Here is an 18,899-nt window from a genome sequence, read left to right on the forward strand (position 1 = left end):
TCAAAACAGGGGAAACGGACAAAGATGCCAAGAAACTAGAGCTGTTTGGCAGAAAGGTCTACTCCTCCTGCACCCTGCTGTTGAGAATGGCGAATTACGCAGCGCATCTAGCAAACCACAATTTCGACAACTACTCTAGGTTAACCTCCCTCATGGACTCGCTTCCAGAGGACAAGAAGCCGGTGCTCAAGGCTATCGTGCAAGAAGGCTACGCGGCCTCGAGGACGGGAGTTCAGATCGCCCTGGATGTTGCGGACACAGCAGCACGCTCAACAGCTATGGCAGTGGTAATGCGAAGGGAGTCCTGGCTCCAAACATCGGGTATCCCGAGGGATCTGCAGGCAAAGATCGTCGATCTCCACTTCGACACGCAGAAGCTGTTTGCTGAATCAACTGACTCGGTCCTTCATTCCAGTAAAGACTCAAGAGCCACTCTTAGGACCTTAGGGATCTACACCCCTCCATACAGAAAGAAAAAGTACTACCCTCAGCAAAGACGGTACCAGTATCAGCCACAGCGTCCCCAGTACCACAGGGGTTACGAGCAAGGGCGACATCAACAGCATCAACAATATAGAACTCCCAGGCGACGTTCCCAACAGAGCTGTGCGTCCTCGGGGCAGGGCCAAAGGCCACAAGTTTGACACACAGATCCAGGGCTGCGCCATCACTACCATCGCACAATGTCATCTGAAGCTGTTATTCCACCATCGCCTCCGACCATTCTACGACCAGTGGCAAAGGATCACCACAGACAAATGGGTGCTGGAGATCATTGCCACGGGGTACGCGATCCCCTTCCATTCGCTCCCACCGCCACGACCTCCACCCAGGCCCCACCTGCAGGATGCCTCCCACGAAGTGAGACTCAAGCAGGAGGTAGACCATCTTATGCTCATAGGGGCAGTGGAAAGAGTGCTGGAGCAACTGCAAAGGAAAGGGTTCTACTCCAGATACTTCCTCACGGAGAAAAAGACAGGAGGCTGGAGGCCCATCTTAGATCTTCGAGGCCTCAACCGGTACCTGCGCAAGCAACGCTTTCGGATGATCACAATCACCTCCATCCTTACGGCACTGGACGATGGAGATTGGTTCACAGCCCTCGACTTACAAGACGCGTATTTTCACATGACTATCCATCTGGCTCACCGACGATTCCTCCTGTTCATGGTAGGCAAAGAACATTTTCAATACAAGGTCCTACCGTTTGGCCTCTCCTCGGCCCCCAGAGTCTTCACCAAGACCTTGGCAGTGGTGTCAGCCTACCTGCACAGACAGGAGGTATTTATATTCCAGTATCTGGATGACTGCCTACTCAAAGGGGCCTCGAAGGAGGAGGTACTATGCATGATACGCGTCACAGCAGGCACGTTCTCTTCGCTCGGCCTGGTTATCAATCAGGCAAAATCAAAGATAGACTCTCGCTGTAATAGAATTTATGCGTGCCCCTATGAACTCTATGTCCTGTGTGGGGTCTATCTACCAGAGACACGCTTTCGGGCCATCGGCTCCCTCGTGCATGTCATTACCTTCAGCCCTACGATGCCGGTTCTGACGTGCTTACAGCCTGCTGGGCCAAATGGCAGCAGTGACGTTCATAGTACAGAACGCCAGGTTACACATGCGCAGCATGCAGCACTGGCTGGCGAGCGTATACAAACCGGCAGCACGCACCGTTCACAGGGTGGTGTCGCCCATGACAGAGGTGCACAAATCCCTGCAATGGTGGATAAATCCCAAGAACATGCTAACAGGGGTACCCTTCCACCAACCACAAGTATCAGTTTTTCTTACTGCAGATGCCTCCCACATAGGGTGGGGAGCACACATGGGCGAAGAGGTGACGCAAGGACTGTGGTCCTCCATGGAACAGTCACTGCATATAAATATACTGGAGCTCAGATCGGTGTTCAACGCCTGCAGACACTTTTGAGAGCATATACAAGGCAAAGTAGTCGGGATCAGTACAGACAATACCTCCACCATGTTTTATATAAATCGCCAAGGAGGAGCTCGGTCCCGTGCCTTATGTGCGGAAGCAGTCCGCCTTTGGAACTGGTGCATCACCAACAATATAACCTTGAAAGCCTCGTACTTACCATGCGCTCACAATGTGAAGGCAGACCAGCTGAGTAGGCGTTTCACACTCTCACACGAGTGGCAGATCCGTCCCGATCTGCTACGACCGATTTTTCATTATCCTCGTTAAAGATCCACCTTGCCGCCATTTCGGCGTTCAGACACGAAGAGGAAGGGCACACGGTGTTCGCCCATCCCATGGTTACAAGGTTCCTCAAAGGGCTGGTAAACCTATACCCACCTTGGAAACTGCTTCCACCTTTGTGGAACTTGGACCTGGTGCTTAGTGCGCTAACGGGACCACCGTTCGAGCCTTTAGCCACGGTTTCCCTCCGCCTACTTCCAATAAAGATGACCTTCCTTCTCGCAATCACGTGAGCTCGCAGGGTGAGCGAGCTTGCGGCAGTTATGGCAACGCCACCCTGCGCAGTATTTTCCAAGGAGGAGGTAACCATACGGCTGCATCCAGCCTTTCTTCCTAAAGTTTCTTCTGAGTTTCATATTAACAAACCTATTGTTTTACCCTCGTTTTATCCAAAGCCTCATAACTCTAACAAAGAGGCACGCCTACACCTCCTGGACGTGAGGAGGGTGCTAGCCTTCTATATAGACAGGACCAAGTCCTTCCGGAAAACGGATAGACTCCTAGTCTCTCTCACTCCCAAATCGAAAGGAGAAGGTCTCTCTTCTCAGAGAATCTCGAAGCACATCGTATCCTGCATAAAAATGTGCTGCGAACTCAAAAAGACTCTTTTACTGGCCACGCCCAGGGCTCACTCTACTAGGGCGGTGGCGGCATCAACAGCCTTTTTCAAGGGCGTTGCGCTAAAAGACATTTGCAGAGCGGCGACCTGGTCATCCTATGACACCTTCGCCAAGCACTACGCCCTTCACAGGGTATTCCACGAGGATACCCAGCTCTCGACAGCGGTCCTCTCGGGGACAAGCTGCACATGATCCGATTACCCACCTCCTATTTTGGGTTACTGCTGGGTAGTCACCTAACGTGGAGCACCCACGGGGACACTCGAAGAAGAAAGAGAAGTTACTCACCGTAGTAATGGTGGTTCTTCAAGATGTGTCCCCATGGGTGCTCCACCACCCGCTCATCCTCCCCGCTTCGGATCTCTGTTTAGTGTTTTGCAGGAGCATCCGAGGTGGTTGGTCAAGGAACTGGCGGGGACCAGATCGCGCACGTGGCTGGGAGCGCGCAAGGGAGCGGCACTCACCGGCGCATGTGCAGTCCGGCAGAAACTGCTTGGAAGATCCGACCTGTGGCGCTGGGGCAAGCCCGACACCTAACGTGGAGAACCCACGGGCACACATCTCGAAGAACCACTGTTACTACGGTGAGTAACTTCTCTTTCTGTGCCTCAAGAATATAAATATGAAGAGTCAATCTGAAAGAACTCCTGTACCCAGATAAATAACCCTTGTTTTGGACATACAAATAAAACGTCTTTTCCAAAAATGCTGAACACGTAGCTGGGGGAAAATCAGAGCACCTTTATTCGGATGTCTACATTTAGATGTAATAGTTTGATTTTCGTGGAGTAGTTCACCTGCTTGGAGAGTATTATGGGCAGAGATAGAGGAACAGGCAAGGATATGAATGCCCGGATAGGGAAAGCAACAGCTGCATTCAAACTCTCTGTCCTATATGGACTTCACAAATAATATCTGCGAAGAAGAAACTGCGGATCTTCCACGCAAATGTGGAGACTGTGTTCTTGTGTGGAAACAAGACCTGGCATACTAAAAAGCCTGCAAATCACAAGCTACGGACATTCATAAACAGATGCCTGAGGGTACATCCTTTGCATCAAATGGCAAGACTTTGTCACAAACGAGGAGCTTGTGAACAGAGCGGAACAAGAGCCACTTAATGTTCAAATCAAGAGAATAAAGAGGGGATGGCTTGGCCACACTTTCAGAAAACTCTCATCCAGCATAGTCTGTCAAGCTCTGACGTGAAACTTGCTAGGAAAACTCAAGAGGAAGACTTCGGACAGTGTGGAGAAGGTCAGAGATTGAAGGACAGCAACTGGAGTACTCTTGGAGTCAGCTACAAATTTCGTCTCAAGACAGAGTGAAGTGGAAGAGACTTGTAGATGACCTGTGCTCCACTCGGAGTGCAAGTAAGTCAGTGTGCCTGTAGTTATCATTAGTGTCAGAAGGAGACGTGGGTGCTGAGCAACTTGGAGTAATGAGTCCATAAGTGTCTAATTCTAGGCATCGGAGCTGAAAAATGTTGATATTTCTAGTTTTGCAGACTTTACAAATTGCTCCAAGTGTGGAGAATACCTATTTTCTCCTCTCTCAGATCTCCTGGCTGCTGCAAAGAAAAGAGATCTCCCTCTTCTTTTCTACCTTGTGTTTTTTTGGTTCCTTCTTTCTCATAAATAAACATAGTGCTTGCCTTTTCCCAAAGTTGCACATCATGCAGCTAACATGATACTTGAGTTTGAGTACTTCTGTTTTATTGCTGCCCAGAGATCTGAACAACAATAAAGAAACAGAAAAGTGTGTTGGCAAGTTAAAAAACTGGATCACGGTGGAAGTGCTGAGCAGTGTTAGACAGTGGAGCAGACTCAGGAAGACAACACTGCATTGGCTTCACTCACAGATAGAAAACTAATTTTGCAACCATAAGGAGTACAGCCTTACCCTGAAAAAGGTAGAGATTTAGACTCTGCATAAGATGACAAATGGGTCTTTCTATTCACTGGTACAAAGGGATTTTTCACATTCTCATCTGGCACAATGAGTTGAATTCAGAAACTTCTGTACAGTTTTGTGCTAAAAGATACTGGATTACAAGTAAGAAAACTACAACAAATATTACCACATTACAAAATCTGTTTTCTCTTGTTTTTAGGTATTTGGAAATGCTCCTCCAAGTACAATGACAGAAAAATTCTCCGACCTCCTGCAATTTACTACACAAGTGTCACGATTGACGGTGACTGAAATTCGACGGAGAGCATCAAATAAGTCCACAGGTAATGCATGGGGTGACAGATTGGGCCTTATGAGGTGTGTATTGTGAGTTCTAGGGAAGTCACTGGGTTCTCTTCTATGACAGCTGAATGGATGCTTATAAAATGAAATAATTATTTGGGGGGGGATAACAATGTATTTTTTCTGGTTTACTTGTAGGTATGTGCATTTCTAAAAGCACTTCTAAAGTTAATGTCACAAGGTAATAGCAAGTTAATTCCAAAGTGAGACAAATCCTCATACCTAGAATTATGCTGCTGTGCTCTCCTGCTCTGTTTGATAAATGTCTGTGCTTGCTGGTGAGTCTTGTGTTGTATCATGAATATGGCAAGGGTTGAGCTCTTCGTATGCTTCTCGTTAACAGTTGCCAAGTTGTTGACTATCGGCAGAGAATGCTCTACTTCTGTCTTCTGATAGCATGACAATGTGTTGTCTGCCATGGCCCAGTTGTATTTCTGGTGATAGGGAGGGAGAAGTAGTATCACAGAAAGTCAAGATCTTGTTCATTAAATGTTTTAAGGATGAGGAACAGTATATCAGTTTGGATCTGGTGGTGAACCAGGAGACCATTCAGATTGCAGAGTGCTGTCAGTAGATGCTCTTTTGCTCTGCTCTGTGTATGGAGTGGGGTGCTGAGAGGTGGACAAGCTGCAGTTTCCTTCTGTTTCTCAGATAAACTGAGTTATGGTATTCTACTCCAAGGGTGCGTCTACACTAGCCAATTACTTCAAAGTAGCTGGCACAATGTCGAAATAGTATGCATCGCATTACACGCACTGTGCACTATTTCGACATTGAAATCGATGTTTAGGTGGTGAGACGTAGAAATCGCTATTCCTACCGAAGATGGGAATAGCGCCCTACTTCGATGTTCAGCGTCCAAGTAGGGCATGTGTAGATGATCCGTGTCCCACTACGTCGAAATAGCGGGGTCCTCCATGGCAGCCATCAGCTGAGGGGTTTTGAGACGCTCTGTCCAGCCCCTGCAGGGCTCTGTTGTCGCCACACGCAGCAGCCCTTAGTCCAGGGCTTCTGGCTGCTGCAGCTGGGGGTCCATGCTGTGAGCATGGGGTCTGCAACCGGTTGTTGGCTCTGTGGATCTCGTGCTGTGCAGGCTGAATGTGTCTGGGAGGAGCCCTTTAAGGGACCGGCTTGGGGCTTTGCTGGCCCCTTATTTCGATGGGGAGTGTTTGCGTGTGTGTGTGTGTGTGTGGACACTCTGCATTTGCTTCTGGGGCGGCTCCTTTTGACGTTCTCTGTCGCTACTTCGACGTTGAACGTTGATGGCACCAGCCCTGGAGGACGTGTAGATGATACGCATCTAAGTAGCCTATTTCGATGTTCTTATGTCGAAATAGGCTACTTTGATGTAGTGTGCTAGTGTAGACGTAGCCCAAATGTCTATATCTGTGAAAGGAATAGATGCAACTGCTGTACTATTCAAACGCTGCTTTGGCAAAATTTTGCCTTTATGAAAATGAGTGTCCAGGAAGATTCTAAAGGTCTGTATTTAAAAAATGTGCACAAATTAGAGAGTCCCAAAGAGATCAGTGAAAACAGTAAAAGGTTTAGAAAGCCTGCCTATGAAGTATGCTAAAAAAGGCCATGTTTAGTCTCTAGAAAAGAAGTGGTGACATAAGTCTTCAGATACATTAAGGGCTGTCATAAGAGGGTGGTGATCTGTTACTCATTTTGGCCACTGAAAGCAGAGCAAGAATTAATCTTCAGCAAGGGAAATTTAGTTTAGATAGAAAGATTTTCCTTATAGCTATGTATGTTATTGCTTTATCTAACCAAATTTATCCCTGGCACCATGAAGTGTGTGTCTGCTTATGAAAGGTCAGAACAATGGTGAGTACAAATGGAAGTTGGCTTATTTGTATTCTGCTTGGTTTGTAAATAATATATTCAATATTAAATGTTGACTTTTCATAGTCAATACTGAATACTCTGTTGCATAAGCAAACTAACACTGATCTACACTAATAATTGAATGTTGCATATAAGTGGGGAAAAAACAAAAAATGCATCACGAGTAGAAGTGAAAGTTGCTATATTACAGTGAATACAAACAATGAAGTCTTAATATTAGAAGACTTCACTGTACCAGTCTGGAAGCCAATACTGTCAAGAAGCATTACCAACATGGCTTCTTCGTCTCTTGGAAAACACTTGGTGGTAAATTAGAGCGAAATAAAAGCACAGAACATTGAGAGCCAGGACTGGTGCCTTTATGGGACCATGGGAAACTTGGCCACTTCCATGCAAAGTGGTCATCCGGCTAACTAAAATCATGCCGAATCAGAAAGTGGCGGACTAGAGAGGTTCAGCCTGTATGTAACTACAGACAATACACGTAAGCTCTGCCAGCATTAACTACAATAATAAAATGCTGTTGTTTAATGTTAGTTTAAATCTAGAGAAACTGAATTGTAGTTGAGGTTTTTAGAAGTAATCTCCTCCCCTCGTGTTTACACTTTGAATGTATATTTACGATGATTAAAATTTTGTCTAGAGAGTTAGTTTGCAAATTTAGGAATGCCTCTAAAAGCAGTCCATTGTGTATTCTCCCTTATTAGTCTTCATGGTCATTTGCCAGTATTTGTTGTCCATAGACACTGGATTCCTAACTCATTTGTTACAATGTTGAAGTGAGCAGGGGAGGCTATATATTTTTCTTTCTTTTTATTAATCACGATCCATTGTGCAATGCTGCTTTCCCATTTACATTCACACTCAAAACCCTTCTAGCTACACTGAGTTCAAATTTACCTTACTCCTTTATTATTGTTTGCTGCAATTAAGTAGTGAATAGGTTCAGAATTAAAACAGCAGAAATGTAACACTTTAAAGAATAACAGTGATTTATTCGGCAATGAACTTTTGTGTCACAGGCCCACTTCATCAGATCAATCTCATTTCCAATACAGACTGACATAAGTACAGAGGACTAAAAAAGAAAAAAAAAATTGCAATAAAATCTGACAAATCAAATACATAGGACTGAAGGAGGAGGAGGAGGGTTGGGGGGATGTTAATTGTCCTGCCTAAGATAATTAAGAGCATCAAAGGAAGGGAAGCAGTCTTTGTAATGCATGAGGTAATTGATGTCTCTGTTCATACCATGTATTAATGTGTCAAATTTGAATATAACTTCCAGTTCACAAATTTCTCGCTCTAATCTATTTTTAAATTCTTCTTGCTCTAGGACACAAATTCTCAGGTCTTTAACAGAATGGCCCACAGATTAGAGTGAGAAATTTTGTGAACTGGAATTCATATTCAAATTTGACGCACTAACTCTTGGTATGAACAGACATCTATTACCTCATGCATTGCAAGCACTGCTTCCCTTCCTTTGATGCTCGTAATTATCTCTGGCAGGACAGTTAACATCCCCCCCACCCCACCCCCCCTTCAGGCCTATGTATTTGATTTGTCAGCTTTTATTGCAATTCTTATGTATTTTGGTCTTCTGTACTTATAAATGTTGATACTTATAAATGTCAGTCTGTATTGGAAATAAGATTGATCTGATAAAGTGGGTCTGTCCCACAAATGCTCATCACTGAATAAATCATTTTGTTAGTCTTTAAAGTGCTAAATTTCTGCTGTTTTTTTTTTCTTTTTGTTGGAATACAGAATAACATGACTACCTCTGTGTTAGGTTCAGAATTGTTTTGTGAAGAACTGCTGTGACCCCTTTTCTCCTTACTTTCCATGTATGTACTCTGTAAATCAAAACAAATTCCTTTCCAGATCCAGGAGTGGGGGTGGATTTTTTTTTTTTTAAGCCATATAAATGTATCTCCTTGGAGTCTTGCCAATGACTTGACACTTCTGCCGGAAGCGTAAAAATATATAGTAATTAAAAATATTAGATCTACAAGTTAGTTGATTGATTTGTGTGTGCTTCTGAAACTTTTTTAGATCCCTAAATGCAGATGAAAATAAATCTTTCTCTTTGTGTCAGACGATTTATTTAAATAGAGTAATTTCAGTGTTCTTTTATATCTCTTTCTCACCATTCTTGGGTCAAGTAAGACTTGCCAGTTTGGATTTGTTCACCAGTAGCTTCAGGCAGAAGATTGCTAATGTTCTGTCATGTTTACAAAATTGGAACTTCCCACTTACTTATTAGTAAAGTCCTTGGTGCAGGCTTCCATGTGTGTATTCTGTGTTCTTCACTCTTCTTTGACCTTCACCTTCAATGAAATCTGGAAAAATTTATCTCCCCCCCCACCCCCCAAAAAAAAAACAAAAAACAACCTGTGTTGAAATCCCAGAAGATGAATCCACTGTGCTATCTTTTGAGGAGACGTGCATGTTCCTCCCAATGCAGTAATTTTAGACTGGATCGATTTTGCTGTTGCTTGAGCTACTACTCTAGTGGAGTACGAATAGTTCTTGTTTTTGTTCCAGGCTCAGTTTGCGTCTGTGCTATTTCTCCATTCTGATATATATATCTTCAGCAATGTTACCACTGGGACGTCTGGCCAATACCCATTTCTTTGATAGAAAGCTCCTTTTTTTTGAATGGGTTTACTTTTGTGGTCACTATTCATCATGTGTGATTTTTCCTGGCTGGCTCTGCCTCCTGTTGCCAGAGTATTTTCCCCACACCATCAGAATTTTGCAAAATCTGGAGTCTGCTGGCAGTCTTTGTATTTTTTGAAGTTTTCTTTGTGGCCTATGGGTTTTGATAGGAGGATTCCCATGGCCTCCTCTTGGTTAGCTCAATAGTCTTTTTTTCCTCTCCAGTCCTGTAAAGTGGTGTTTTTAAAAGGTTACAAGTTTAATGTCTCCTTTCACTCAGCAGCCAAATCTTGATCTACATCTTAGTGAGAAACCTTGTTGTATTATGGGTTTTTTATACTGATATATCTGAATGACACACACCTATATGTAGTGTATTGACAAATATATAGGTTTGTGTAGTTTGTTACATTTTCAGTGTCCCGACTTCTGCGACAGTTGGTGTGTGTTCTACCATACTCCTCTCAGAGCTTCCTTTTTCAGACATCTCTTCCTTCCTCTTTTTCCCTTCTCTGCCCCCTACCATTTGCCCCTGCTAAATTCTCCATTCCTCCTGCTGCTTGCACTGATGCATGCAGCAGCTTGAATTGGAGAGTTTCACATCTGCCTGTCAAGTTCTGAATCCTGGCTACAAAATTGATGAGTGAGATCTGACTTTCAGCCTCTGCATTTTGGACCTAACTGTAAGCAAGGTCATAGGCACTGGAGCTGTCTCCATACACAGAAAGGCAGCACCGCAGTCATGAAAGTTGAGCAACTGAAAGATGTAGAACCTTTTAGAAAAGCAGTAGCTTCAGAAACCATTGCTTTTGTCTGATTCCTCTTAGCATCCCATTTTGCTGTGGAAAGCAGGTAAGTGCATTTGCAGATGCCATTTAATAAACTTCAGAAATCAGTTTTCTTACTAGTTTTACTACTGAAATGGTCATTTTTCTCTTGTAGGTGTCCACCAAAATATCTCATACCCTTCCTTGTTCCTATGAAAATCTCAGCCATTTATAATAAAAATACATTTTATAGAACATTTTTCATCTGTATAGCTAAACCAGCTTTTTAAAAAAGAATAAAACAACATTATCTTCATTCTACAGAACAGGAAAATGAGTCCCAGACCTCAAGGGACTTGTCCAAAGTAACATAGGAAGTGATGAATAGAAAGGATACCTGATGGAAATATGAAACCTTCCTTTGGTTGTGATTTGTACTGTAATTTTTGGAAGGCTTTTAAATTTTCATTTGAAAAACTGTATGTAGTGAGGGATACCCTAAAAGTTTAGTGCAGTGAAAATTATGAATTTGCTTATTACATAATTCATAGCAACAGTAAAGCTGTTGATTTTTGTAAAATAAATTACAGAATCTATAAATAGTACAATATAAAGTACGACTATAATGAAAGAGCACTAAGTACATACTATGTAGATTTGATAGGTGGTTTTGTGATGTATAATTTTGTATGCTACTCACTAATTTTTGACAGTTTATCATGCAGTTATTATGAGTGGAGTACTCAACTAGCTTTAACCCAAAACTATACCCTAATCAATGCATAGGATGGTCGTCAGTTGCAGTATCTTTTCTTAAAGTTCCTCTTTTAATGTGTCAACTCCTGTGTCTTACATCCCATTAGTTTAATATAGTTAAATAGGAATTAATTTTTTTAAAAGTACCTATTGTTAAGCTCAAATACCCCTGGATTTAACGCACCACGACATGAAATTAGGAAGATCATGAAGAAGTGGTTTTGACTATCTTGAGCCTTTTATTTAGCAGTCTTAAAGATCATCATCTGCTGTCTCTTTTGCCTGATAACATTTTCACTACACTAATGTCATTTAATGTTATGAAACTTATCTTAGATATTCTCAGTCACTAGAACAATACTTGGGTGCAGAGGCAATTTAATATGTACTCTAATGTCCCTGTTAAATTCCATAACATTCTTAGAATTAGAGAGGACGAAGGTTCAAAGCGATAGCTGAGCTCTGACTCACACGTATGATTTGTAGAGCTTGTGTAAGTGTGAGAATGGTCCCGCTGTTGTGGGAAACTTTTCTGGCTTCTGCACTGGTGAAATGGACCAGTGAAAGGATCTGAGTCCCCGCTTGCACTTCCTTTACCCAATGGCGTCCCTGACCCTGACGGCTCCCCTTCCACTCTCCTGAGTAGCAGAGTTCTTGAAATCCCAACAAGGGTGGGCCCAGGTTTCCTGGGGCTGAATCCCCAACCTTGTAGTCACTTAGGGTGTCCTCACTCCAGGGTGCTCTCTTCACATTGGATGCTTTCCTGAGCCACTGATCACTACATACAATTCAAAATGAATACAATTTATTAAACAGCGACTGCTTAAAAAGAGAAGAATAAGGAAAAATCAGAGATCGGGGCTATGTGTTCTCTTTTAACCTGTGGCACAGGGGCATTGCAAACAGCAGTCTGCTGAGTGTAAGGACAGTTAACAGTCTGTTCCTCAGAAGTCCCAGGGCTCTCTCTCAGGCCCTGGCTGTACTGGGGGGCAGGGAGGTACAGGTTGACCGTGCTTGCTCAGGCAGTGACCACATAACTTCAGGCTCTAAGTGGGAGGACCCTTCCACTTATTGCATGGACATTTCGAAGTTTGGGGCACGTGTAGACATGGCCTTAGCTGAATAAACTTCCTAACTCTGTTTATAATTAGGCCCTTGTTATAGTGAGTGGGTACGTACATCCCTTTGTACATGTTTGATTACACAAGCATATGATAAATTTTATATTTGTATACATTTATTAGATGTCAATGACCATATCATTTGCCTACTGACTTTTCCCCTCAATCTTTTTCTAATATTCTACTCCTTTGAGGTGTTCCAAACAGACACTTCTTAACCAAATGTAGGATTTCCCCCAAAAGCTATTGCTCCTAACAAATACTCTGAAACCCTAAATTGACTAATTATCATACATTACATCCACTTTGGGAGATAAAACTCTTGAAGGGAAGGTTTATCAAAATGGTAGATGTTCATAACAATGGCTATCCTGGGTCAGGCCGAAGGTTGGTCTAGCTCTGTAACGGTCTTCTGACAATGACCAATGCCAAGTGCTCCAGAGGTTCTGAACAGAACAGGCGATTCATCCCGTCACCAAGTCCTAGTTTCTGACAAACAGAAGCTAGGGACATCATCTCTGCCCATCCTGGTTAATAACCATTGATGGGCCTAACCTCCATGAATTTATCTAGTTGTTTTTTCTTTTTCTTTTTTTTTCCTTCTTCCTTAAACGTCATTATGGTCTTGGCGTTCATGACATCTTCTGGCAAGGAGAATTCCCAATTTTATTAATCTGTCTTCACATGGCAGTCGTTCCATACCTCTAATCATTTTTGTTGCCCTTTCCTGAACTTTCTCCAATGCATATTTTCTTCACTAGTGTTTAACTTCCACTTTTAAAAGGATACCTTTTTATGTCTCACTGCTTCTATTAACTTGGTTGGTAAGCCACGGTGTTACTTTTTTGGTTCTCTGTTTTTTTTCATTTGGGGTGTACATTTAAGTTGAATGTCTGTTATGGTGTCTCTAACATTTCATGCAGTAATTTATTTTTGACACTATGTTGTAAACGTCTATTTAACCTTCTTGTTTTTGTTTAGTTCCCATTTCTGAAATAAAATGCCACATTAATGGGCTGCTGTGGTGTTTTTTCTGCCACAGAGATGTAGAATTTTATTATACTGTGGTCACTGGTTCCAAATGGTCCAGTTATATTCACCTTTTGGGCCAGATCCTATGCTCCAATTAGGAGTAAACCAAAAATTGCCTGTCTGCTTGTTGGGAGCCAGCTGGTCCAAGAAGCTGTTGTTTAAGGTGTCAAGAAATGGTATGTCTGCATCCCTTACTGAGGAGATGTGCACCCAGTTTACCTGGGGATAGTTTAAATCTCACATTACTACTGAGTTTATTTTTATAGACTCTTATCTCCCTTAGCATTTCACAGTCACTGTCACCAGCCTGGTTAGGCCATTGGTAATATATCCCCACTGTTATAGTCGTCGTCTTAATGTAAGGAATTACTATCCCTAGAGATTCTGTGGTGCAGTTTGGTTCATTCAAGGTTTCTTTAGTTTTTTAAACTTCATTTCTTTCACATATACTGCCATTTCCTCACTTCATCAGTGCCTTGCACACAAACAATATCAGTGCTTTTGATTAAAAAACAAGGAATCTGTGAGTGTTACGTAAGACTCCCTCTGCCATGTACATTGGATAAACTGGACTGTGTCTGTACAACAGAGTAAATAGAATCAAATCAGGCTTCAGCAATGGAGAACGAGTGGGAGAACGTTTTAACTGCCCTGGACACAAATTTCAGACTTAAATTGCCATTCTCAAGCAAAAAAAAAAAATGAAATGCTGCAGACTGAAATGGGAAACTGCTGAGCTGAAATTCAGATGCAAATTTGACACAGTCCAATGGGTCTGAACAGGGAAACGTTTCTCTCCTTACAATAAGTAATTTTCCACCTTAAAATCACGACAGCAATGGGAGCTTATTTCATAATAAAATTGTGTAGTCTTTAAGGTGCCACTGGACTTTGTTTCTGATGAAACTAACCTACAGTGGTGCCTGCCTCTCTGAAAGCAATGCTTTGGATGTCTACCTTGACACTGTATCTGCTATTGTTTTATTTAGAAAGATGAGGTAATACCATTTTGGTTTTTTGTTTTTTCTGTTTTTTTGGTTTTTGGTTTTTTGTTTTTTGTTTTTGAACGAGTATCTGTTGGTGAGAGAGGCCAGCTTTTGAGCTTAGACAAAGCTTTTCTTCAGGTTTCTTATCATGAACAAAGAAAAAAGTAAATCTTACATTCCTTTTCACTTTTTCTGCGTAGATGTCATTCTTACCAGTTGAACTTTGTTGCAAATTAAGACTTAATTCTGTTGTAAGTGAAAGCTTAGATTTTAGGCATGATAATGACAGTGGCCCAGGGCATTTTTCCACCTACCCTGAAGAAATGCATTTTTCGGCCCTGCCCGTAACTAATCCTTAGGTTTCTCTGTTAGTAATATAGGTCAGGCTTCTTTCAGCTGGTTGAGAAGTCAAGGATTGTGAAACTCCACAGGATTCTCAATGATAGCAGATACTATCATTATTATGTTTGAGTTGATCAGAGGAGTGATTTCATGGTCAAAGATAAAAGGCTACAACAGAAGTATAACATCATGTGCTGCTTGTGTGCATCTTTTTGTTTTTATTTCCTTTTTATACACTTTTGTTTTGAGCATTCTCATGGCTGTCTATGCTTTTTAATGCTTTTTGATTGCTTTGTATTTACCTTGGATGTTTTGTTTCATCACTTCTCGGCCTTTTGGCTAAGATCAAGTGTAGTGTTAAAGTTGCTCAGATGACTAAACACATAAATCACAGTTGCTTGTTTTCTCACAAGCAACCTTCCATGTTTCCTCTTGGGCATTTCATTTGTTTTGTTTTATTTTTATTTTTATTTGGGGGTGTAAAAATATTGTGTAAGGATTCCGAGTTACTGATGTAAGCCTGCAGTCTCAAAATTCACGTGGAGAGTGTCTCTAGGCAAACACCACATTTCTCATTGTCATTACTAAAAATAAAATTTTCAAAAGTACCTGAATCACTTAGATTCCTCAAATCACTTTTGTAAATGGGATTTAAAGTCACTTTGGTACGTCTGAAAAATTTGCCCTAAACTTCAAATACAACAGATGTCTCAAATGATGCAACTGTTCAGTGGTTTGATACCATAACTTTCAAATGCAAGACCAGTTGCTCTGAAATCTGCGTTTTATGTTCTAGAACTGTTAGCCTAATTTTCCCCATGCGTTTTCTCTGCTGGCTTTGGGTGTACAGTTTTGAGGGATTGAGAGGACCTTCAGGCTACTTTAACTAATAGAATGAGGATTGACCCTACGGGGAACAGAATTGAAGAGTATAACATCAGGCTTTCAATCACTTTACCTTTTAACCTATTCTTTAGGTTATTCTCTCAGTCAACGCAAGAAGTGCTTCCACTAGTGTCTGTATAGAAATAGAGTGCATTAGCAGAATAAATGTGTGCACTTAATTCTTCTATTACCTTTTAAACTCACCACGGCTTCTCATTTATTTTAATTGAGAGGTGGATATTTATCTGAGTTTGTCAGATTTTCAGGAAAGATGGCTTCTCTGTGCACTATATGTGGAAAAAGTTGACAGCAGAGTGTCAGTCTTGGAGAGAGTGTTTTATGAGACTAAATAGACTATCCAAGTGAAAAGTGTTTATATCTTTGTTTATGATGCCCTTATTACATGTTGAAGTTTACCATTTTATTAAGGCGAATACTATATGCAGTGACATGCTTATTTTATTACTCGTTGTTCTTGTTAGTTATAGTTTCTTAGTCTCTTTATTCGAGATGGTGTTATACTGATTCCCCACCCTGGCACTTCAAGTGCGGGTAGTGGGGTCCAGCTAACCAAATAAAAAGCTTCTAGAACCTGTCTTTGCAGTTCCCAGAGACAAAAAAGTTCTCCTGATTTCAGTTTTCCCTGTAATCAACCACTAGTTGCCACCACAAAGTGAACAAAATCGCCTATCCAGGAAAGAAATCACTTGGAATCCGTTCTCTGAGGGTGAATCTCCCAACCTCCTTTTTCTAAGGAGTTCGAAATAATAATAGTTAAAAAAAAAAAATTAACCAAGAGCACCCTCACAAAATTGTGCAGGGAGCTTTGAGCTCTCTGGTAAAGTGTCTGCAGCCAGACACACAGTTTTGAGCCCCTGTAGGACACAAAGAATCAAATAGTACTTGATAACATACAAAAAGCACTTCTATTAAAACAAGACTATCTTTGCAAGCTTTGTAAGTGGCTTGGTGTTGAAAACCATAAACTCGAGCAGAGATTTTTCCCTGGGTCAGGTTCTTGGTTGCAGGAGAGAACAAAAGGAACAAGTAACCAGCTTAGACATGATTTACAAACTCCCAAACAATGAAAACAATAAACCTTATGCAACTATGTAATCTTTTCCCTACTCTCACATTCTGATGAGCCCAGGGAATATGTTCTGGAAGAGCTCATTTCTTCCTTCCGTCCCTGGAGAAATCCCCCTCTTTTGAAAAATGATAAAATCAAAAATTTATCCACACTGAAAAGCCACCCATAATAACCAATGAGTGGGAGGATAGTAACAAATTTTAATGAACATAGAGATTAATAGATTTTATTCTTTTAAAATAACCATAGGTAAGAAAAGGAGAAGGGGGGAAGCAAAGCATCTGTGTTGGGAAGGGGTTGTTAGTGGGTTATAGATTGTAATAAATCTAGTGTCTTGAAGCCCAGGATTTTTATTATCTTGAAAAATTATGACTTTAAGCTCCTTGGCTTGTCTGTCTTAAGTGTTAAGCAGATTTCCTCTGAAGATTATGCTGACTGATAGGTCAGATATTAAGTTTGCTTTGCACAAGGTGTTCACCCACATGTAACTTTTTTTTTTTTGGTCTTTTATCACTTTTATTGTCTGTCCAGAGGATGAAAATATTTGATTGGTTTCATAGTGCATTTTTGGGGTATCTCATCCAGTACATTCCATACCCAATAGCAGTTACTGAGTGAAATCAGATTACCACTATGCTCTCAAATGAACTCATAGGAGAATTCGGAGTTTAACTTAAATTGTGTGTGGTGCTGGACAGGGAAGGTCCAGTTTGACTGCTGCATATTTTTACATAGTTGGCCTTGCTCTTTTACTCTCTTATCCAACCCCTTTCCCCAACAGAGGCTGCAAGTCGTGCCATAGTCCAGTTCTTGGAGATCAATCAGAGTGAAGAAGCCAGTAGAGGCTGGATGCTGCTCACTACAATTAATTTACTAGCTTCATCTGGACAGGTTAGTTCTTCTTTATTGTAAGGAAAACTAAGGCATGAATACCACAATAATGTTTTTAGGTGTGCAGCATTCCTTATTAAATAGCACGTGAAATGGTGCCATGGGAACATTTCACAGTATTCTAATTTCAAACCTTACAGGTCATAAAGTCTTTTACATCTCCTTCCTATTTTGAGGCTTAATTTTATTGTAACGTCTCTGTAGTAATGCTGTAGTTATGATTGAAGTTGGAGTAAAAAAAGTCTTCTGGGGCTGAAATGTTGTCTTTACCTTGATCACCGTTAAATACTGTTTAGGTAAAGAATACTGTAAATGTTGCTTTTGAGAATTTGAGTCTAGAAAGTGATTTGTACAACTTAAAATCATTTTAAAACTAAAATAACTCAGTGTGCTCTGCTTCAGAAACAAAACCCAAAAAAGCTCTTGTCACCAGATATTGGTGATGTTCTCTTTGGGAACCTGGTTAAAGATACAAATAACTGCAAAGTACCATTTTCGTTTCATACATCATTTTTGAATTAAACTTATTTTCTATTAGGCTAAGTCTACACTACATTGTCCTTTCGAAAGTGGAATGCAAATGAGCAAGATTAGAAATGCAAATGAGGTCTGGATATATGTATCCCATGCTTCATTTGCATATTCTTGTGTGATCTCGCTTCTGGAAGAGCCTTTTGGAAGCAAAAACAGCCATGTAGATGGGGTTTCTTAGAAAACAGTCCCTGTTTTTGAAAGAACCGTTCTTCTGATTCTATTTCCACACACGTTTAATCTCCTTCTTTCACATGCAAGTAGTCAGAAAGCACTATGGAATTTCTAGTGCATATGGACCGTGCTGCTGCAGCTGGTTGGTGCATGGCATACTAATTTTCTGTGAATTTACACTCCAGCTTGCCATGCACTAACTCACTCTATAGGTAAGCCCAATGAACAACAGTATAGTGAACTTCTTGTGCTTACTAAGAGCTTAATATACCTGTAATTGGTGTTAATCTTTGAAGTGTGGATGGTGCCTTCACCAGCTGTCCTTGTCAGTTATTCTTATTCTCTATTCCATACTTTTCAGTTATGTATGGCCATTACATTTGTTGATTCTGTTAGGATACTTAAAGGCTATCTGTTTTGTATATGCTGATTCCTGCAGCACATGTGGAATTTGATTTTGTCCCAAAGGGTTGTCTTAGCAGGCGACTTGGATCATCTTACAAGACTAAAAATTTGGGAATAAATGGTATATCATTCATGGAGGCCACTTTGTGTAAAGAGATAGTGAAGCCAAGGACAACAGTGAGCTGTCTGAGGCTCTGATGCCTGCCCTTCTGACACACTGGACAGTTCTGTCTTCCATCTGTTCCCTGATTATGTATTCACATATCTTGCAAAATCATCTCAGCTGCTTTAGTAATATAATAAT

The 18,899-nt window shown here is 41.4% G+C and overlaps 1 protein-coding gene across 3 annotated transcripts in view; it reads left to right on the forward strand.

Moving 5' to 3' along the window:
* WDFY3 (WD repeat and FYVE domain containing 3) overlaps positions 1 to 18,899 on the forward strand; it is a 284,323-nt gene that overhangs the window by 91,491 nt on the left and 173,933 nt on the right. For all 3 annotated transcript variants that reach the window (XM_074993680.1, XM_074993682.1, XM_074993681.1), the window contains 2 exons: positions 4,958 to 5,081; positions 17,376 to 17,485. In XM_074993680.1, the coding sequence (XP_074849781.1) occupies positions 4,958 to 5,081; positions 17,376 to 17,485 (234 nt within the window). The remainder of the gene's footprint in view (positions 1 to 4,957; positions 5,082 to 17,375; positions 17,486 to 18,899) is intronic.

Source organism: Carettochelys insculpta, chromosome 4 (assembly GCF_033958435.1).
Source record: "Carettochelys insculpta isolate YL-2023 chromosome 4, ASM3395843v1, whole genome shotgun sequence".
NCBI classification, from domain to species: Eukaryota; Metazoa; Chordata; order Testudines; family Carettochelyidae; genus Carettochelys; species Carettochelys insculpta.